The sequence below is a fragment of the Echiichthys vipera genome (genome assembly GCF_963691815.1).
Source record: "Echiichthys vipera genome assembly, chromosome: 2".
In the NCBI taxonomy this organism is placed as follows: Eukaryota; Metazoa; Chordata; class Actinopteri; order Perciformes; family Trachinidae; genus Echiichthys; species Echiichthys vipera.
This window is the reverse complement of record NC_139827.1, coordinates 16,984,268-17,007,354: the sequence shown is the minus strand read 5'-3', so window position 1 is coordinate 17,007,354 and position 23,087 is coordinate 16,984,268. Positions and strand designations below refer to the sequence as shown.

The 23,087-nt window shown below is 42.1% G+C and overlaps 1 protein-coding gene across 4 annotated transcripts in view; it reads right to left on the bottom strand.

Moving 5' to 3' along the window:
* The window catches only part of rbfox2 (RNA binding fox-1 homolog 2), a 34,930-nt gene extending 26,390 nt beyond the window's left edge, over positions 1-8,540 (bottom strand). For all 4 annotated transcript variants that reach the window (XR_014593525.1, XR_014593526.1, XM_083928957.1 and 1 more), the window contains exon 1: positions 7,481-8,540. Coding sequence is in view for 2 of the 4 variants with exons in the window: in XM_083928957.1 (XP_083785083.1) it covers positions 7,481-7,732 (252 nt within the window). In the remaining 2 variants the exon portion in view is untranslated. The remainder of the gene's footprint in view (positions 1-7,480) is intronic.
* Positions 8,541-23,087: the final 14,547 nt, after the last annotated feature.

Genomic DNA, 23,087 nt, shown 5'->3' with positions numbered 1-23,087 from the left:
TTGGATACATGTAAAGTAATTTGCAAAGCAAAAATACACTTGGTGTAATTACTATGTATTCTTTCACACTTTTTTCACTCTACAGTTCTGTAGTGTTACTGACTCCTAATCAAATTAACCTGCCGTGTGACACACTCTTCCTATCTCCTCCAGAGTTTTCCACCCAGCGGATCTTTTGTCTGCTTGTAAAGACGTGATAACAGGGGCGAGTGAGATCAGGCGAGCAGGAGATGAAAGACGGGCAGAAAGAACAAGCTCTCACCACGGCTCTTAAATCATAAATAGGTCAGGGGTGTCAGCGAGCATGAAGCCTGTTGGTGTGAAATGGCATCATGAGCCCTGATGCAATCTCCGACACATTCCTCTCAATGTTCTGGCTCCTGTGTTCAGCAAAGATGGATACATCAATCATCTGGTGAGTAATTACAGTGTAACAAGATGCATTAAAAAAAACAAATTTTGTTTAGAGCTAAATAATAAACAGAAATCATGTCCCCACTCCCCAAAATACTTTGTAACTCACTTTATTTGTACTCATAACACTGTGTTCCAGCTTTTATGTTAATTTATCCCATTAAAATGTAAGCTTTACGCAGCAATTACAACACGCTTTGAAGGGGGAAACAGATTTGCCTGGCTCTGGCTTCATATCACTAGTTTAGAAAACAACTCAGCTCTTCCCTCCTCTCTCTCTCTCTCTGTACTAACCCCCCCCCCCCCCCAGGATCTTCCTTTCATCTGGAACCAATGTCCCTCATTTGCTCTGTCCCGAGGGGGGACACTTTGCTCTGCACGCTTTACAGCTTCAGTTCGCCTGATTAATACTGTAGCCATCTAACTTTGGACTCCATGGGGCTTTTTCGGTAAAGCTAACCTCAATGTTTCCAAATTCAAGAGGCCTGGTTGGGGAGGGGGAAGAAGGAAGCATCTTTTGCGATTGAAAAAAGCAGTATGTGTGAGTCTATCTCAGAGCCAAAAATGTACTTAGTGAACTGGCTTTGGGAGGCAGAAGCTCTAAATAATGAATCACCTCTTAGGCTTGAATAACATGAATAAAGTATAAACCTTATTTTACTGCAAGGCCAAAGTCTAAACACAACGCTCTGGAGGTATGGAGTAGAGGAACTAAACCAAAAGGAGGAGAAAAAAGACTTAATGGGCGGTACACAACGTCAAAGTAAAGGGAACATCTGGAATTCATATTACGACAGGCCGAGGGTGACTGGAAATACAACTGGAAATGGACAGCAAAGGGGGGAAAAACACAGAAAATAGATGGAGGGAGCGAAGACAATGACTCATACATGAGTGGAGTCATGTGCTTAATTTCCTTAAGGAACTGGGAGGAATGAGAGAGGGACGGCTGCTCAAGTCCAGTGTGTATCAGCCTCACTCTCAACTCCACAGTCACTCGCACAGCACACAAGAAGCATGAAGATTTTGCACAATAGTTAATAATGAGTCTACCTTTTCTTTTTTCTTTTTTGGCAATGACAAACTAAGCTGATTCTAGTCTGGGGTTGGTGGTCGTTTCTAGGGGGTGGGGTGGCTAAAACAAGAGGACAGACTGCAGGGAAAGACTGTGTGAGCAATCAGGAGAAAGTAACAAAATGACTTGGAGTTAACAGATGGCAAAGAGGGGGAGGAAAGGCGAGCTCAGTGGGTGATTGTGGTAGGGAACAGGGCCGACACCATACTAAAAAAAATCTAAAAACAGGCAAGGGACGAGAAGTTCAGTTACCTCCAATTTTCTCCTTCACACCATCTTTTCTCAAGGTGACGGTAATCCATTTTACACATGAACCCTGCTACACTTCTCAAAAAAACTACAGGTGGTGGTAGGTGTGTGTGTGTGTGTGATTGTTTTGTGATTGTGTGTGCGATGTCTAATTTAGTCACAAGACTCGTGTCTATTCATATCGTGCCTTGGGACTGCAGCTCTTCTGAAGAGGAGTGGAAGAGGGACTACATTTGACTGCTATGAGAGTCATCCTTCCACACTGTGAAGCAGGGCGCTCCATACACCCAGGAGGACGTGAATCCATTTCATCCACAGAGCACTTATGTGCCAAGTCTCCAAACAGTCGGCCAGATCATCTGAAGTTTATTTTCCCTCAATGTACTTCACATCCCTCCGACTTTCCACAGGTAACCTACACATGCCTTTTCAGGGAGATGTTGGCTGCAGGCAGAGTGGATTTTGGAAGCTGGCACGATAGTTCGGCCACAAGAAGAATAAGAATAAAAGAATAAGAATAATCTTCTTATCAGCAAGCAAATCACACCCAATGTTATCAAATTGGTGTCCAATCTGCTGATCTGCATTTTAAGATATAGCTGTTATTTTTGTCCCCCAATTTATTTCAGATCTGATTGGGGTAGATGAGTTGGGGATGGGTTTTTGCACGTAATTATTTTCTGCACAACCTAATTGCTCATCATGATTACTTCAGTTGAACAACATTCTACTGAAACTAGAGCCTGTTACTGGACTTTTGGGACCATGTTGAGGCCCATATTTGGTAGAAACTTTTGACTGCTGTTCATTAGGGCTCTTGGGCCATATTCAAGGACTTTTCAAGGATTTTCCAGACCCTGTTCCCTCAAATTCAAGGACCCAACACCGCGTAGTTAGAGACCCACATCAAGGTTAATTGTTGTTTCAACAGAGTTTTTTTTTAATAAGAACTAGCAGGCTGACGAGTGAAACAATGATGCAACTGAGAGACACAGTAGAACCTATCTACTAATGTTAATTACTAAATATCAAAAGGACTTCAATTTCTATTCTTGTATAAAATATAAGAATGCAAACACATTCGATGTGCATGTCTATTTTTCAACATTTTCACGGCCTTGACTTTTCCTGAAATTCACAAACTTTTAAGGATTTCAAGGACTTATTCAAGGACCTGTAGGAACCATTTTAGCAGGGATGCATTAGAGAGAGCACTGAAAACACCCGCTCAAGCGACGCAATAATTAACATATTTCTACATAATGTGAAGCACTTTTATGCTGATTGTGTGAGGACCGCTACAGATAATTATGATCAGTCTGCTTTCTTGATTCATCGATTTATCGTTTAGCCTATAAAATGTCAGAAAATGTGGGGAAATGTTAGTTAAATAGCCCAGAGCCCAAATAAATAGACTTAAACTTCTCTTTATGTCTAAGTAAGTAAGTCTAAAAAAAAATCTTCACACTAGAAAGTTTAAACAATCAGTCAGTTATCATTGTTCATTGTTTCATTAACTTATTTAAGTTATGATACTGTCATGTGTTAAAATCCCTATTTGTCTGTTATAATATATACATAGCATATTGTTGTTATGATTTCCTCTATACAGTATACAGAGTAATATCCACCCCAAATACACTGTAAATCATTCTGTGTCCAACTGGAAAAGGTCATCAGAGAACAGATTGTACCACAACACATATTAGTGCTCAGACTGAAGCACAAGTTCTAATATATAAATAATAAAGATTTAGATTTAAATAAAAAAACAACACTTAACTGCAATTGATACGTGAGGACTTTACTTTGACATCAAATCTGCCCCAGAGCAGAGCATCAAAACATACAAGCTTCTCCCTCAAACATAATTCAGTCAACAGACCTCCGCTGGCAATTTATCCCAGAAAAACAAGGGCCCAGAAAATAAATAAATAAATATTCTCATCTCGCAGCAGGAATTAATTTTTCTTGCTGACGTTTTCTATTTTAGACCTGCGGCTGAGATGAAAGTACAGAGGGGTGATCCACCTACATTAATGTCCGAACCAAGTCACTCTGCACTGTCACTCCGGGCAAGACCTTATTAGGTTGGAGAGAGTCACGGTTCCTACGCGGAGTGACAACTAAACACGAGCCGCTCAGCAGCATGCTGGATGGATATCGAAGCAGACAACCTCCTCTCAACATTTTACAAACTCTGACTCAGGCTGGAGACGCAGGGTGTTGCTATGAACCCCCTGTCACTCGGAAAAAGGACTTCCCCGGTGCAGCTCTGGAATGCAAATTGACTGGAATTGTGTCGTTTTATGAATTGGGAGCTCTCTCAGTGGGAGTCTGTGCAGCAGATAGCTTAACATTCATTTAAAATCCATACTATTGGATGAGCACAGTGTCAGCAGCAGGAAGCAAGCAGCTAATTTCTAAGGACAGCCGTGACCATTTGAACTCATACTGCTGAATGCACTCAGTGAGCTTTATTCGCCGTGTTAGCTGAGCATTCAGTCACGTACTGCATGCTGCACCGATTTATATATGCATTGCTGCTCTGCTAAAACTTTGCAGATTGGACTCGACGGAGCATTTCCACCCCCGCATTGTGATGACATCATGGCCTAATGAGAAAAACAGCAGTGTCAATGGCCAACTGGGAAAGATCCCATTATTGGGCTTCAGTAATACAAATGGATTGCTCTTTACCAAAACCACACCCCATTGTGTTGGCTTCAGTTACAGGTCAGAGTTCAACTCCTGCCATGATGCAATAAATGTTTTTTCAAAAAGACATCAAGGGTGGAGAAAAGGAGACATGGTGCTTTATGAGAGCCAGGATACTGGCTGCTGTAATATTTTCCATCCTTTACCCTCCTGTGAAGATTAGCTTTACAAAGTGTTTGTGTGCATTTTTATGAATTTCTTTGAAAGCCAAGTGCTCCAATTTAAAATGTCTGAAAATTGAACGTTACTCAATCTAATTTGCTTCTACGATATCGATAGTATCTCACACACGCACACACAACATTTTTAAGAAAGCTGCACTTAGGGCGCACTCACATTGTCCATCCGTACCGTGCCCAAACAGGTTTTACTGGTAAAGCCTAGTTTCGCTTGACCAGTGTGAGTGCAACCGCACCGCGCCTAGCTGCGGCCAGCTTGACGGCCACGGAGTGTTTGGGAGAGGTGGGCTTTTGTAGAGCGTGTTTGCACATGTACAAGCACGAGCGTGCGCACGTGTACGACCACGAGGCCTACGGCGGCTCTGACGTCATTTTATGTGCGCCTGTTCGGATATAGAAATGTTTTTTTCTTTTAAAAGACGGACCATGCGCGGACATTTAAAACAATGGCGGCGAAAGGTTCACGTTGGTGTGATGCGGAGGTGGAGTGCTTACTGCAGATTTGGTCGGATGAAAATATTCAAAAACAGTTGGACAAGACGCACAAAAACTCCAAGGTCTATGGAAAAACGGACGGTCAGTGTGAGTGCGCCCTAACAAACTGACAGCCAATATAGTTTTTGGGGGCATAAAACAGAAATTTGGGGTTGCAACTGACTGGTTTAAAGTATTTAGGGCTGTCCTTGATTTAAAAAAATCTCAGTTGACTGGTTAATTTGATAGACAGATCTGTAAAACTGAGTTGCTCCACAAAGAACCATGCAAAAGCACCACTTTAAATATTGTGTTAAGCAGAGATGTGCTCATAAGATTCTTGGAAATAAGTCATTCAGTATGAAAAAAGCAGGGAAAATGACTAATCCACTGAAGAAAACTTCGACTTAGACTAAAACGATGATTAGTTGACTAAGAGGAAGCAGCCCTGCCAGTATTTTCATCTTATCTCGATTAATCATTTAGTCAATTTAATTAAACAATGTCCATCACACTTTCCTGAGTTTATATCATCTTTATCATCTTTAAATGCCTATTACCATTTCCTAAGGTGATGTCATCAAACAGTGATTAATCGACTAATCAACTATTTTGATAATCATTTTATTGCAAATATGGCAGAAAAAGCTGTTTATAGAGATTCCCTGTTTTTCTCGGTTTTATATCATAATAAACTGAATATATTTCTTAATCTATTATTAGTTGCGGCCTAGAGCACAACCCAAACACGTATTCAATTTACAATTAAATGAAAACAGAGGAAACTGTAAATATTTATATATTGAAAAGCTGGAAACAGCCATTTTCTTTTGACATTTTCGCTTGAAAAATATGTTTTGTTTAATTAGTCAATAATGAAAATAATCTTGATCTGGTTCATACCAATGTATGTGTGTGCATGTGTGTTGCATAAACCCTCTGCCTTAGATAAGGATCTCAGGATCAGTGTGGTTATAATGCCCCCTCCAGTATGAGATGTGATCCCATTAGCTGGAAACAAAGCCTCTTTACTGCCAGTGATAGGGCAAATCTGTTCCTGCACCAACTGAGAGTGCAGAAGGGAGGGGGAGGCATCTCTCCCACTCTCATTTCCGGACTGTCCAGCCAGCTCATGTTCAATACATTTTAAGGGCTGAAGCTATTGATCTGTGCTTCTCTCTCCACCACACACACTTCCACTCACATCTGTTTTTAAGTGCATTACGTTCCTAAGCCTGACTGTCAGCACTCACGGACAACACGACGATGTAAAGCCAGCCATTTAGTTTTCCAAACAGGAGCAAACAGACCACTTCACGTCCATTACTGGTGCTTTCAATGATAGAGAAATAGCTTTCTGTTTTCCAATGGAGTGCTTTGCCTCACATAATATACCATAATGATGTCCAGAGCATCCTCCTGCCCTCCTGTGATGCTCTATTAAGAAACATTTGACCATTTTTGGATCAATGAAGCGGGGGAAACCGCACATTTATTTTTGCTGACATTGGGAGAAAAATAGGTTAAGAGTCTATCACATTTGCTCTTCCAAGCGCAGAGTGAGACCAAGCACAGCAGCGATGATGATGATGATAAAGGCATGGGTCTGAGAATCAACGTAACTCCATTGATTAGCTATGTGCTGATTGCCCTATAATAAAACTAGATGATTTGTTTACCTCAACCCCCTGTCCCTCCTGTCTGCCCCCCCCCCCCTCCCTTCCTCAAAGATCACACAAGTAAACCCTGACATCAATCTCCATTCTAAACCAAATGTTGTCCACACAATTATGCCACATGGCGGAGGGTGTTTTGCATAATAAAAAGGTCACGTTTGTTTACATTCCCCACCCTCAGCTGAGACACACTATTCATAAAACAGAAGATGTTCTGTGAGGAGTTTTGAGTGGCAGGATGCCTGTTGTGTATTGATTTATATAAAATTGACTTTTGCAATTCCTCTATAAACCGTAGGTAAATGCCTGAGCTACAACATAGCAGCTACAGTGCTATATTGTAGTTAAACAGACATGTGAGCCCCATGGGGGTTACACACTTACTATTGCATCCCCCTTGTAAAACTGAATTAGCAGCGTGTGGAGTCATTTACAGCTTTGAAATGTGGTGGTATGTCCGCAGTGCTGATGGGCTGAGCTGTCTGGGCCATAGGGGGGCCTTTGTGCTGAAGCTATAACGGCAACTACTGCATCTTGACTTTGAAATACTATTAGGATGACAAAAGGCAATAATGGAGCATCTAGCCTGTAAGTAAATATACATGCACTTCAATAACTCCACCATGCTTGAAACCACCAATAGACCATGCACCACGCGTTAACTGTATTTGGACAAAAGAAATCCCATTCCTCACCTGGCCAACCTCGCCGATGCCTCCTGAGCCGTCGATTCGGGGACGCTTGCACTCCGCCCCGGTCGAGTCCACCAGAGCGGCCGCTGTCTGTCCGTCAGGCTCCGGGTCTCCGCGCTTCATGCCCCGGACAACCGCAGGAGCGCCGCCCGCGTTGGGATGCACTCCGGCCATGGTGTCTAACTCTCTATCCCGGTCCATGAGACCCCGGGACACAGGCAACATGATGGATGCAACGTCGGTCGACATTAACATTTAAAAACCTTCTTTTGTCTCCTGCCTTGAGCTAAACTGTAGGGGGAAATAAGTCTATAGTGTGCACCTTTGTGCTTTTAAAGACTGTCCGTGGACGCGTTATACAGTTAAAATAGTGATTTAATGCTGCGAGGAAGCCTTACTGTATTTTCTACTGGGCCTTTGTATGACCCCACTGAAGAGTTGATGTATCTGTAAAATGTTTCGTCTCTCTGGTTTGAAAAAGGGGGGAGGAAATCCCATAAACGCTGCTTTCACCTTAGAAACACTGGAAAATGTCCCCTGAAACACCAGCAGGTTTGTCGGGTTGATTTCAAGCTATGTAGCCCGTTTGCTGACCGTGTATTTATTTACTGCAGGGCTGCCTAAGAGGCCTACGTTTATTTCAGATCATAACAAACCAATTAAATAAACACCGATCAAAACACTGGGTCCTGAGCATTAACCTACCGTCCAATGTCCAGTTGTCGTCGGGTTCTCTCTAGGAGTGTTTGTTTTTTTTTGTTTTGTTTTTAAGAGCTCAACATCCTACCGCAACCTCAAGACGAAAACCCCCTCAACATGTCTTCCCTGTCGCCTTTTTTCCTCCCTGTCTTATTAGCCACAGACTTGCACCACGGAGCGGAGGTTCACTGAAAGTCAGTCCGCGTCAGAAGCTCTCTCTTCCCCCCATGTTAGTCCGCGTCACTAGAAAAGACGATTCTCCCCCAAAACAACAACCAAACGGACGGAGGGTCTGCGGTGTTTCCTTCTCTCTCTCTCTCTCTCTTCTGTAATTTTCTTTCCTCTCTCCCTTTTCCCGGTGTGATCTTGTAGCGTGTGTGTTACAGAGAGGAAACTGTCCTCCCTCCCTCCTCCTACTCGCTTGGTGTAGTCATTCCCCTCCTCCTATCTTCCGCTCTCCCTTTGAACGCTGAGCCAGGCAGCCATGCAGCCTGCAAAACACACGCAGTGTGCCGCAGTGCTTCCATACATTTACCGAGGGGGGTGTGTGTTTGTGTGAGGGGGGGGGTCTTATATGGCTCCAGAGACAACACCACATACCCCAAAACCTCTCAGTCCCAAATGTTTCGTTTCCTTTGTGCAACATTTCGACAAATGTTTTAATAAAGCGTTTGACCTTTTTTTTTAGTGTCGTTTCATGCAGGTCACATTGCATGGCAGCACAGCAGAGAGAGGGGGGGGGGTTATGGAGTCTAGAAGATTTCATTCCTAACTCATTATACAACACAGGCCAAGGTCTTCACACTAGCCCAGCTGTGAGTCATGCAGCATGGAGTACCTTATGTTCCTCTGGTATTTTTATTGCTTGGATGACACCCAGTGGTCAAAGGGTACTATAAGAAGGCAAACACTTCAAAGGCAAATTACTGTAGCAATTTGTAAAACAAGCAATATCTGAAAACAGTAAACATTTTTAGAAAAAAAGAAAAATGAACATTTGCTCTTTTTGCTTTAGTTTAGGCTACTTAAGATCAACCACCCTTTAACACTAGCACGTGGTTAACATAGCTAGCATGACTGGAAACAGCTGGTTTTGTCCAAAGATAACAAAACAATATTGACTTGCCAGCACCTCACCAGAGCACAGTAATCTTGTTTGATCAATTTGTGCAAAGACCTGTAAAATCACTGGCGCTATTTGCGGGGACTTTCTTTTAATCAGGGAGCTGTGACTTCCTGAAGTTTATTACCATTATAGTAAGTCAGAACCAGAAACCCTCTCCCTCCACAATTCAATTCAATTTTATAGTGCCAAATCATGACAAAAGTTATCTCAAGACACTTAACATGTCGAGCAGGTAGAGACCACACTCCCTCCATGAGAAGCAACAAGTTGCGATATCTTTAATAAAAGTAGTAATTATTATATACAGTATTAATCCAGCAATATTGTGCACACAGTAGCGACAAAAACCTTCCCTTTAACAGGCAGTAACGTCAAACAGACCCCGCTCTATGGAGGACGGCCACCTGTCTTGACCAGTTGGGGAGAAAGAAAAGGAGAGAGAAATGGACTTGGTAAATGGACTTGTACTTATATAGCGCCTTTTTAGTCATCTGACTACTCAAGGCGCTTCACAGTGTCTGTCACATTCACCCATTCACACAGACATTCACACTGATGGCAGTGGACATCTACATACCATCTAATCTGATCTAACCATTCACACCACATTTACACACCCATGCGCAGCACGGGGAGCAATTCGGGGTTCAGTGTCTTGCCCAAGGACACTTTGACATGTGGACCGGGGGGAGATGGGGATCGAACCCCCAATCTCTCGAACAGAGGACGACCCACTCTGCCACCAAGCCACAGCCGCCCATAGAAAGAGCAAAGAGACAGACGGATGGACAGAGAGAGACAGACACAGTCCTCCACACCTCTCCATACTTGGGCAAGGGTTGTGTCTGACCATTTTGGTATCTTTACGAAACCATCAGTCCCACACTGTGTGGAGATAAGGAGTGAAGGTTTGAACCTCTGTTTTCATGTTACACAACTACTTCTGTCACTTTTCATGTAAACAGATGAGCGCAACATGATGAATGCCTGCCAGGAGTGACCGTCCATAAATGTGGACTGTTCACCCAACATTTAAACGTCATGTCTCGTCCCTTCTCTGTGAAGACTGGTTTTTCCCCCCACACTTTCAAGAGTGACCCGTATATTTACTAGACAGATATTAGTATCATTAACCAACTCTCTACAAAATGTGATTAAGTGTATTTCTGAAAATGTGAAAACAATTCCTTTAATTCTGTTATTTAAACATTTTTACCATTAAGTTTGGGATTCTGCTTGTGTGTAAGCATACATGTGAGTTTCTTATAACTGTCTTTACAAGAGATTTAAATTGATTGTGCTAACACAGCGCATAATCCTAAATTGGGGTGTTTAATCAAATGACCACACAGTAAACACAGGGCTGTGTCACATTCCAGCAAAGTAATACTGTACACATTAGTAAACAGAGACACAACTGCTCATTTTTGTCTTTTCTGGCCATGTCTGGGGGATCAAACTTGGGTGGATATATGCTTAAATACCACTTTGTACGCCATCCTGATACTGATGTGTTGTAAATCTTTCACGGAACAGCGGTTATATTCAAAATCAAAAACAATTATCCTGCTCAAACATTTATACAGCAAAGCAAGTCAAGTCTGAGTCTCAAACGTGCTCAGTCCACAAAGTCCGAGTGTTCATGTAAACAATACCTCCTCCCACTTTTTGATGGTGTGCCACTTCCTGCTGTAAAACTTAGTGGCTGCAAGCGTAGGAAGAAAGAAACACACACACAAACACACACTGTCCTTAAAGAGCTTTTATTGGTGGTTGAACATGTGAAGCCTGAGGCCTAAAAAGGAGGAGAAAGAGGAGATGTGTTCAGTATAGAAAAGTGTATTTTTACATAAGGTAAAAAGCATTAGCGCTGCTTACCAGATCATCATCATCTCAACCAACTTCAGTCATCTTCCATGTTTGTAACTGAAAAACAGGAAATGGATCAGTCTCGATAAATTATTCAATACTTTCCTCATTACTAAATCATTGCCCTTCTGTCATATGGAACTGCAGCTACGACTGTTTTCAGAGTGAGGAGTGTTGCAATGGGGCTCATTCATGGGCGCTTTCATGCGGTCTTCCAGAGTTCATGAGGGGTGTGGCGGGCAAATCGAGGACAGAGCGCTCATTTTCCTCACCGTCACTGGCCAAAGCATCCCTCGACACAAGGTCCATCACGTGGTGAGCAGATTTCAGTTGAACACATGAAGTAGATCTGAGAGGGAGGCAAAAGTAGAGAAGTAGCGTCCAGTCTCAAGAATGTGAACCAGACTGTGGCCGACAGCTGCTGCCAGTTGAGAATTTGGCCAAAACGTGAAATTTACAAAATATCTACACATTATTGTAATGAACGCTGACTTAAGAGATTTAGAGATACAGCTGTCATTGGTTTTATTTTCTTAAAAAAAAACCTGGGGGAATTGCATTGATAGAACAGGCGTAGACTTTTACTACTTTTTTTTAAATACAAAATTAGACGGAGACTAAAGAAAAAATATCCTATGCCAACAGCCACTCGGAGATAAAACTTAATTCATTTCCAGGGGTCAAATTCACAGGCGCTCTAGGCAGACAGCTGCACATTTTACTTTTTTTTTTTTCTTCCTTTGCTGCAACATAAAAAACTATGCTTAAAGCAGTAGTGAGGCATTTTGGGAAATAAACTCATTTGTTTTATTGCCAAGAGTTAGATGAGAAGATTGATTCCACTCTCATAATCTATCCTTTAAATATGGGTGAGGGCCAACAGCCGATTAGCTCAGCCTAGTATAAAGACTGGACACATCGAGCATGGCTCTGTCCACAGGTAAGAAAAATTACATCAGCACTTCATAACAGTAAACCATGGTGTGAAGATTGACAGTTATCGTACCATGTTCATTTGCTTATCTGCAGAATTGAAAAATATATTTTATTCCTTTTCAAAAAGGAGACTTTTTAGGCTCATAGTTTCAGTTAAAATAGAGTATTAGAAAAGGTCTTATAATTGATGTTCATAATAATAATAATAACAACAACAACAACAACAACAACAACAACAACAACAACAATAATAATAATAATAAGAGCCAGGCTAGCAGTTTCCCCCTGTTTCCAGTCTTTATGCTAAATTAAACTGCCTCCTTCCTGTAATCATATTTCCCAAACTGTCAAAGCTTTTCTTTAATTTTTTTATGCTATGTCTCGAGAGAACGCGTCAACCTGACTTGGAAAAATAAGATGGAATTTAATACTCCAGCAAAATGTTTTTAAAAAAGAAGAAAAGAACACAATTAATACGGTTTGATGTCTAAAATATCCCATCATCGTTATTCATAGAACTCAAGCTTGCTTATCCTTACCTCCTCATCCAGGTCCTTGAACTCACCATCAGGGAGGAACTGGAAGGTGCTGATGGTGAAGCGGCGAGTCTGAGACTGAGGAGAGGGCGGCCGCGGGTCAGACACCACAGCCTGCTGCAGGCCTGGGTCCAAGGGGTTGGGACATCTAGGGAGTAAAACTGAATTAGTCAGCCAGGAAATTGGGTGTCAAAAATGCACTTCACTTTCATTCTCCTGTTGTCTCCGCTCAGTGAAAAACACTTTAAAAATGGGATATTTATGGTCAGTAAATCTCTATTTTTGTTGATTTTGCAGCAACCCCCTCCTCAACATAAATGTTCTCTTCACACATAAGATGTCTGGACGTACCCGTTGTAAAGCAGCAGCCACACAGACTTTCCAGAGCGGGGGTAGGCCACACAGAAGTGCACCAACAGCACCAAACTGGGATCTGGGGTGTTGAGCACACGCACTTCCAGGTAGAGGAGTTTCCCCAGCAGCATCTGCAGTGGCTGGTGATACTGAGGGTAGTAGCTGCTATACTGGGCGTCTGAGGTGTGTTGGAATAGAAGGGGATTATTCCTGAACCACATTTCACCCACTCAAAGATGGTTCTCCTACAGCTGATCAGGATGTGTTTGAAGCGTTCATACAGCGCTGAAACACTGGATACAACTTGATTTGTAAGGTGTTAATTATTAATTTCTATTCATCTTGACTGGCCTAAACGTGTGTCCAGAGACACAACAGCATAAAATTATAAAATTGGACAAAGGTGAGATATGTAACTTTTGCACATTAAAATGACTAAAGACAAGTAAAATGTTATATATTTTGTTGAGTTGTATACCGTATTTTCCGCACTTTAAAAGGCGCACCACATAATAAGGCGCACCTTCAATGAATGGCTTATTTTGAAACTTTTTTCATATATAAAAAGGCGCACCGCATTATAAGTCGCATAGAATAGATGCTACAGTCGAGGCTGGGGTTACGTTATGCATCCATTAGATAGAGCTGCGCTAAAGGGAATGTCAACAAAACAGTCAGATGGTTGTTGCTTCCTCCACTTCCGCACCATTGATTCATTAATGTTAAACTCTCTCGCTGCTGCTCTATTACCGTGTTCTACTGTGTGACTAATAGCCTTGAGTTTAAACTCTGCGTCGTAAACGTGTCTCTTAATAGGAGCCATTTTCGGTTCTTTACACAAACACACAAATGGAAATGAAATGGCACGCTTCGCGCAGTCATATATCTCAACATGCACCACGCGTTACAATTTCTACGGGGGAAAATAGAGTCGGCGGCTGCTTACCGTAGTTGCGAGACCTGTTGTGGCTCAATATTGGTCCATATGTAAGGCGCACCGGATTATAAGGCGCACTGTCAGCTTTTGAGAAATTTAAAGGTTTTTGGGTGCGCCTTATAGTGCGGAAAATACGGTATTTACATGATCCCAACTGTTTCGGAACAAAGTTCAAACAGAGAAATCTGTTATTTTATTTAAGGTAACTGTCATTTAGTCATCTGTCAATGGCGTGATATCCTCATTGTGCATGTGTCATCATTGTGGTTGCCTGCCAGAGGCTGTTCGCAATTTATTTTTTCATCCAGTTAAGCCACATTTTCACAATTCACTTTTTAGATCTCGTTTTTTTAACTATATATTTTAACTGGATGAAGAATTTTAATCCTTGGATGTCTGGATCTAAAGTTATCAGAGAAACAAGCTGGGCAAACTTGCTGGCAGCCTCTCTGCCAACAACCAACATGGTGTCCGAGAACCAATGATTAGCAGCTACGGCAGCAATGCCAACACTGTTTTCAACTTGAGTTTGTGGTTTTGGGTTGTGTATTTTGCCTGGTGTTTACACGTCTATCTGTCTTTGGCCATATTTTACCACAGTAGCATTGTAACCATGCAAGATACAGTCACGAAACGTTACAGCAGTGTAGTTGAGATCAAAATGAAGGCCAATATTAAATATGAGTGTGATCCCGGCACTAGGCACTGGAAGAAGGGGGGTAGAAAGTTGACAAGTGGCCATTTCACACCCCCACTTCACGCCCCTGGCCCAATTTGGTGTAGCAGCTGGTGTAATTCCATCGCAAGATGTTCTCTAGTTTTAACCACACTTCACAAGGTTTTTACTGGGAGCTTAATTATCCAGAGAAGTCTTCTCTTCTCCAAAAAAAGTTACCCAGTGATTAAAACCAGTAAAAATACTGAACAATGAACACTGAAGGACATGCTGACTGCAATGGTGGTGAAGAAAAAACTCCTCTGATCCCATGCTACTTCACAACTTCATAATCTTATTCTGTTGATTCTGTGATATTGTTTTGTGTATTTCATTATGCAAAGCAGTTGTTAGTGTAAAAATGAAGAACATCTACCTTTGGCAATCCTGAGCTGGACTCCAAACATCCCCTGGCTAAGAACTTCAGGTCCCAAGCTGGGAGTTTTAACCAAGTAGCTCACACTCAGAACATTTCCTGGCAGAAACCTGCACTCCACCAACAACCTGAAAATGAGACAGGAGACTAGTAAATGGAAAGTATGCTTTTGTTTTTGTCCATTTATCTAAATTTGATAATTTAACATGAAAATGGAGAGAAGAAATGCAGGCAGGATTCCCTGAGAGGAATCAAACTGGGAACATTGGGAACACATGGTAGACCAGTGGACTAGCTGCTGAACATAGTGGAGCATCTAGCTGCTAAAGAGCAAGACATTTCTCTCAGGAGCTGTTAGAAACTAAGAGTGCGATTATTAGACTTAGATTAATCAGGTGGACACAATCACGACTCTAAATAATATGATGATGCAACGGCATGATAATGTTTCTCCATAACTGCTGGATGTGTAAATAAGCAACAGTTTGCCCCATAAACCTCATTGCTCGTTTCAGACCAATGCAGTTGTCATTTTCACACCCAGCGTAATAAATGTACTAATTGAGCCCATCTGTGCGTCCATGGGCGTTTTGGTCTTGAAATAAGTCGACCAACAAAAACCTGGTCTAAAATGAATGCTGAGTATTTTCCTGATATTTACCCGGTGCATTAGTCAAAGTAACATTAGCAGCTGCATAGCTTCTGCTCCCCTGTGCACATTTACACACGAGGAACATCTTGGATTATTTCAGAAGCTAAAAGCTCCGTTCTGTTTCCTCTGTTAAGTATATAAGCACAGTTTACAGTTTTGCTGCTTAAATGTCCCATGATATTCGCTGCAGAGACTTTACTGCATGCAAGGGAATGTTTCTAATCACAAAGCAACCTCTGATCATTAAGTTAACCACTAAAGAAAATTTTCATACAATAAATCGTTTTAAAAGAAACAGCCTAAACCCAGGTAAAAATCCACTCTAAAGAGGTAACTTTTACACTGATAATAGAAAGAAACATGCTCTGACCTGACAGGAGAATCCCTTGTGATGGTGCCATAGTTGAGGCTGAGTGCCTGAACCCTGTTGATGATTTCTACCATGTAGATCACTGTCTTCCCCGCTGTCTGTCAGAACAGAATGGGACATGCAGTTTAGTTTGTGGACAATAACAATGTTCCACAATATGTGGTTGACTTGGGCAGATCAGTTAAGGCAGTACTTTAACAATCAGTTCATTGTTTATCTTTTTTTTTTAAGATTATTTTTTGGCAGTTTTTTAAGCTTTTTTATTACAGAGGACAGATATGAATATAAAAATGGGGGGGGGGGGCATGCAGCAAAGGGCCACAGAACCTGCGACCGCTGCTTCAAGGACCTTCAGCCTCTTTACATAGGGCAACTGCTCTAACCACTCAGCCACCGGCCGCCCCACTCCATTGTTTATCTTGATAAAATAAAAAAATATGTAGAATATCCCCAGACAAACCCTATAAATCAATACTCCATTAACTGAAACCAACAGTGCAAACATTCAATTATTAATCAGTGTCTTCAACTTCTCAACATTTTGGGAAATGTTTTCATTCATTTAAGCTTACCACTCTGCGCGCCCCACAGCCATCCATTGGGATCTTAAACAAGGCGTAGCTGGCAGTCGCTCTCTGAGGTTTGCAGGCGGAGTCGCCGGCAGCGACGAGAAGGGCAGGAGAAAGAGGGGGCTCCGTGAGGGAGGCCGGCACGGAAAAGACAAAGTGGCGGTCAATAGTGCACTCTGGAGGAGGACACAAACACACACACAGTTATGAAAAGGTCAGAAATCTCAGGAGGCAATTGATAATGAGACCCAAGGTAACTCATACCCTTTTCCCGTTTTATGTCACTGCCAGTTTCAATCATGTTATGCTGGCCCTGAATATGCCTCTTCACACATCCAGCAGCTGAAGTGCTTACATTTCCATACCCAAATCTGCTCAACTGCACTCAGCTAAGTGGCGTAAAAATGCCAGTTGGGACGCAAACTGAAGCTTACCATCCAAGGGGTAGTAGCAGGCAGGGGGTTGCTTGCTGAAGCAGCAGCCCATGGAGAGGCACTGTGACTGGGATAGAGAGTGGGGTCCGCAGGGGAGACGCTGTTCGCTGGGAAGGTTGCACTCTGAGGGACAGCAAGACAAATGTCAGCCGCAGCGGTTAAAATAACTCTGAATGGCCTGGAGTAAACACCCTTTGGCACATTGAAGCCTTTCAGAGGTGTAAACATAAAATCCATTTACCTTGTCCCAGCCCTGGGACAACTGGACAGGACAACTGAGCCTCCCGTCTCCCATTTAGTGTTATGTAGACAACAGTGATGATATACATTTTACCCTTTTAGAAAAAAATGTTTATACAGGAGTTAATGGGTACAACAATGGGCAATTATACAAAAGGTCATGTGCTCAGTGTGAAATTTAAATCAATACTTGCCTGCACACTTATGTGGCAGCGTGAGTGTAACTCCAGACTCATAACAATTTTCCCATCTTTGCCTTTTCTTGCAAAATACCCACAGTGCTTTGGGGCATCCTGGAGGTTCATATGGTTCCCTTTGATGTCTGAAAAAGTACATGTGGAAACATACAATAAGTTATTTTTGTGTTCACTTTAAATGGCACAATTATAGCCCTCTGTATGGCAAAGCACAGAGCTTAAGTGCAGCTCAGTCAAAACAAAAACCAAGCCTACCTTTCCCCCACCCCCACTCAACTGTACACCAGAGCGGCCTCCCTGAACCATGCTAAAATTCAACTCATGCAGAGCTGATGGCAACCATATGCACCTAGAGCACACACACACACACACACACACACACACAGGCACGCACGCACGCACGCACGCACCTTTAACAGCAATTCCAGAGACTGGACCAGAGGGGAGCTCCACAGTCATCTGATGGGAAGAGCAGAAGACTTTAGGCTTTGGGACAACAGGCGGGCTGACCTGTCCCTTGATGGTGCTAGGTGGGGTAGGAGGCACTGTTGCGGTCACTGGTGCAGGAGTTTCAGGGGTAGTTTGGTATGGGCAGTGCGGTTCCAGAGTTTTATACTGCGCCGTGGAAAGGTCCCAAAACCTCAGAGGTAAGGAAATGGTCGTGGGAGTCTGGAGAGAAAGAGAGATCAATAAAGTCAGCGTGAGACACCATTTATGGTTGCCGGCATTTAAAAATAGAGTCTGCGAGTTGCGCTCTGCTCACAAAAAAAACCCTGTGTTCTCACCAGTTGGTTTGCACAGAACATTAAAAAAAACTCCACCCAGAGAGAGATGCCTGCAGAGCAAATGCTGCATACAATTCATATGGGATTATTTGTAAATATGAGCTGTGTACTGCGAAAAAAGATTCATCTGTTACAAGCAGGACGGGTGTCATAAATCGCTGTAGTGACAATTGAAGTGGTGGAAACCACCAGCGTCAGCAATCCAATCTATTTTTGTACTTTGTGGGGACATTGGGGTGGACTGCATTAAAGACACATTTGGTATTAGTGGGTATAATATAATGTGATTAATAAAATCACCACTACAAACTAAAGACTCAAAAATGAGCATAAATCTCAACACACACAATTGGCATAATTTTTTTTCTTTGTCATTATGATAGTAATGATAAGTCACTAATTATGCAAACATGACTCTTGCCTGTTTGCGGCTCATGGTGAGCTCTGTGCATTGCTATGGTTGTTGTACGCAAACCAACTAGCCAACAGTTTGCATGCCCAAAAGGCATTTCCTGCATTTCTGGTCAAAAGGAGAACACACCAACTTTTAAACCTTATCAAATGGAAAGGGAAAGGCTGTGTTTGCACAGTAGAACAAGAAGGCCACCGGCAGAAAACAGATGCACATAAATGTGATTATTAAAACTCATTAGCCATGTAAACAGCTCAGTAGGAATTGTGTCTTTCAGAATATGGGCAAAAAACTGAATATGTGTGTGTGTATGTGTGCATGTAAACACAGTCACTGTGTATATTTTTATATGGACCAAATAACCTTTATTAGATGGCGGACGCATCAACTTTAAACACATCTGTTTATATTTGCATACCAGACATAACTTTCACCATTTTCCACCTTGATTTTATTGACTTTGTTGGGTTTGCTTTTATTTATGTTTTTATTAATGGGTTAGGGTTAGGTGTCTTGAAAGGCACTAACAAATAAAATGTATTCTTATTCTACACTGCAGATGAAAATTAGAGAACAAAGTATTATTACTTAATCAATCTGAAATGTTATTTTTTTACCTGTGACAGGCTGTGGCAGGCAGGCAGAGGGGAGTGAAGGATTATTCCAGGGCTCTGAGACATCTGCAGCATGTACTCACACAGTGGAGACACACTGGAGACAAACAGCCAGGTATTCTTTTTGTCTGATGTTAGAAAAAAAGGATTGTTAGATCTTTGATAACTGTAACACATTTAATGCACTTTAATTTAAGAGGTAAAAGCTGAGCTAGGTACACTGATGGAGAGTCTAAGCTAGCTCACAGCAACAATACATTGTGTGAAGGTTAATGCACTTTTACTCCAAGATGCTTGAATAAAATAAAAAAACAAGTCAACATTAAAACTTCTAGGTTCTGAATTTGCAATTAAAATAATTTCTACTAGGGCTGGACGATAATTCAATATGATCATTTTTCATCCTTCAATGGAATTGATACTGTGAAAAAAAGATGTTGTGATAGCTTATCAACTTAAACACATTAACATTTTGACTTAAAATGTTATGTAAAATGCCTGAGGGAAAACCATCAGAAAATTGTTGCATTTTAATCAAACAGTCCGTTACAGCACAGGTCAATGCAATTAGCATCAACTGGATAACATAACCCATAATTTCACATATGTGAGCAGATATTGATAACTAAGATAAAGACCGCATTCTATATTGCAGTAGGGCTGGGAAATTTGGAAATAGGCAATTGAAGAAGGAAGATATATATCAACAAATTATATAAAAGTGTCTAACATAATTGTCAAGGTTTGAAATAACCTATCAGGATAGAAGATTTTGGCCATATTGCCCAGCATTAGTTTCTCCACTTCCTCTACAAAAGAGAGTACAGATGCATAAAATATGTAAATCCTCTCTGGGAACCATCCCCTTATCATGGTGGAGAGGTTTGTGCGTCTCTGTATAAGAACCTGAGGGCTGCGTTTACTGGAGCCTGGCGCTCCGGATAGGCTTTCCCATGGCAGGGGGGTCTCAAGCAAGGGGCCAGACTAAGAATGGTTTACCAAGATCTCATGGCAAATCAAGGAAGAGGAAGCGAGACCCTGCCCGAAGCCCCCGTCTTAAGCTAGGCCGGTGGGTACCAGAGGCAGTGATGGTTTCCAGTAAAAAAATTTAAATAAATACCAACAAGTTGAGGTATTTCCGTCTGGACCAAAATGGTGAACCCACAGGCAGACTAACATTCATGGGAGCAAGGCGCCTAGCATTGCTAAGAAGTATTCACATTTTTATGTTGAAGATGAATATTTGGCTTTTAAAATGTCAAAAAACACACTTCTTACTAACGTGAAGACCACTTATGTTTACACAAACACTGACCTCTGACCTGGATGGAGTCTGGGTGAGCAAAAGGCAGGAAGACAACCATCCTCCTCATCAGACACCTGACAAGGATGGCCTGTGGAGTAGGTGCATCTATGGTAGACATTGTAGAACTTGTGGTGGTAGGAGTTGTGGTAGCTACTGGTGGTTGAGTCTCTGGATACTGGGGGTAAGGTAGATGGTAGTGTTGTGGGTAGAGAGGATGATGATAGGGATATGGGTAGTTGCTACAAATGGTATGAGTGTAAGGGGGGCAGATGGTGTGTGGAGCCAGTGGGTTCTGAGGTTCCTGAGGAGCAGTTTTACCTTTTGCAGGCGGTGGGGGTGTGTATAGATTGACTTTATACTGTGAACCCACAGGTGATGGTGGGCCTGGACTGAGAGTAGCAGGTGCTGCAGTGGGTGCAAGATAGTGAGACATCTGATGATAATACTGAGGGTAATACAGACTTGCTGGAGGTTTTGGTGGGGGAACAGTGGGAGTAGTCTTTTTAGCTGCAGAGGTTGGAGCTGCTGTCATTGCAGGGTAGTAGAATGGCATATAGGGGTAATACCCACCAGATGCATATTGTGAAAGGTCAAGAGGTAATTTGGAAAATTGATCTGGAGAACTATCCTGCACTGGGCTAAGATGTGGGGAGGATGGAGCTTGTGTTAACGCATGAGGCTGGTAAGGAGAGAAAGGGTATCCTGGATGCTCTCTAAGAGAATAAGGCAGCTTGCCAGGCCCTGTGGGGTACAGGGACTTCTGCTGTTCCTGGGGCCCAGGAGGACTGCCAGGAGTGGGTCGAGGGAGATGGTTATGTTGTTGGCCAGGAGGATAGACCTGGGAGAGCTGGAGGTACTCAAATCCAGAATAGGGGTAGAAGGGGAATTCAGGAAGCTGAGCAATCTGCTCCTGGGTTGGAGGTGGAGGAGGGGAGGTGGGTGCAAGCTTGGCCGGATATGGTATATAGTGAAACTGAGGGTCAACAGGCGACAAGGGAGGAGAGTGGACGTAGGGAAACTGAGGCTTGACTGGACAGGAGAGGATGTATTCCCACTCATCTAAAAAAAGATGGAGATGAAAGTCTTCCTGAAAAAAAGCATCACATAAATATATTGAGTACAAGCCAGCACCCCACCACAGTAACCAATTCAAGTTGAATAACTTACTCCATGAGTGACGCAAGGAGCACCGAAGGGGATGATGAAGGCAAGTTCCCCAGGATGCAAGGGGACACGGTATGCACACTTTTCAGATACAAACGGAGCCCAACCTCCACCCTCTGTAAAATGGATTACACGTTTTTGTGTTTAGTCTCTTTCAGTCAGTAAAGGTTCAGGGCTGTAGATACCACTGATATGTTTATTTCAGAGGATTTTACTCGGGATTTTTAAGTTTGACTGTTTTTATGCCAACACTCTGGTTTATTTATTCATTTTGTTGGACTAAAAGTAGTCATATTTCAAAACAGTGGTTCAAAAACTACTGTGTCTAAAGACACTGCAATAAGCCTGGCAATTGTTTTATAAATTAATAACTGTAGAATGTAAACTATACAATGATTAGATTTATATCTACATAAATTGTTCTTCAGATAAAAAATGGATTAGTACATATAAAATGTAGGGTTGACAAATCAATGAAAGCTTCAAGTTGTAATTATTGTGGATTATAGTTTTACAATAAATTGATTATACTATATGATGCGCAAATAATAATAATAAATAAAAACACTACAATTAAAAGTTGTTATCAAAAACAAATTTGTCAAACAAGTCAGCATTAAATCGCCCATTAAAAGCAACATACCTATGACCCCCAGTGTCTGTATATCCTGCTCCTGCCCGTGTATCTGCACTGCCATGCTGTAGGAGGAGCAGAAGACTGAGGGGGCAGAGTGTGAAACAGAGGGGGCGGGGGTGGACATCTGTACCGGGCAGGAGAGCTTCAGTGGGCTGCCCCACCACAACAGGGGCAGCACATAGCTTCCATTCTGACAGACAGAAAAGCAGGTGCGTGATGATCACAGGACAAGAGAGTAACGACTGGTGGAGATATATAATGCAGGTGCTTCTGCTGGTACCTCCTGTGAAATGTAACACGCATCATAAGGCACCATCATCTCAAGGTCACTCCATGACATCCTCACTGAGTAACGACAGTATGGAGGTAACTGGTGTAGGGAGATGGGCGAGGCTCCCTCTGTAAAGAGAAAATGTTGAACTGATTAATGGTTAAAGCGTTTATCAAGCTTAACTACCAGCTTCTAAAACATGAGGATTTGCAGATTTTATTAGGGAAATTCTGATGGGTATTTCCAATTGTTTTATAGCAGAAACAGATCATTAAAAAAACTAAATTAAGGTTACATGCCGGCCTTGGTGATTTTAAGAAATAGCAATAGTGCACTATATGTTTCCAGCCCAACACCTTAATTTATTTACATACAAAATTACCTGTATATATAACTTTTGCTTGTGCTGTA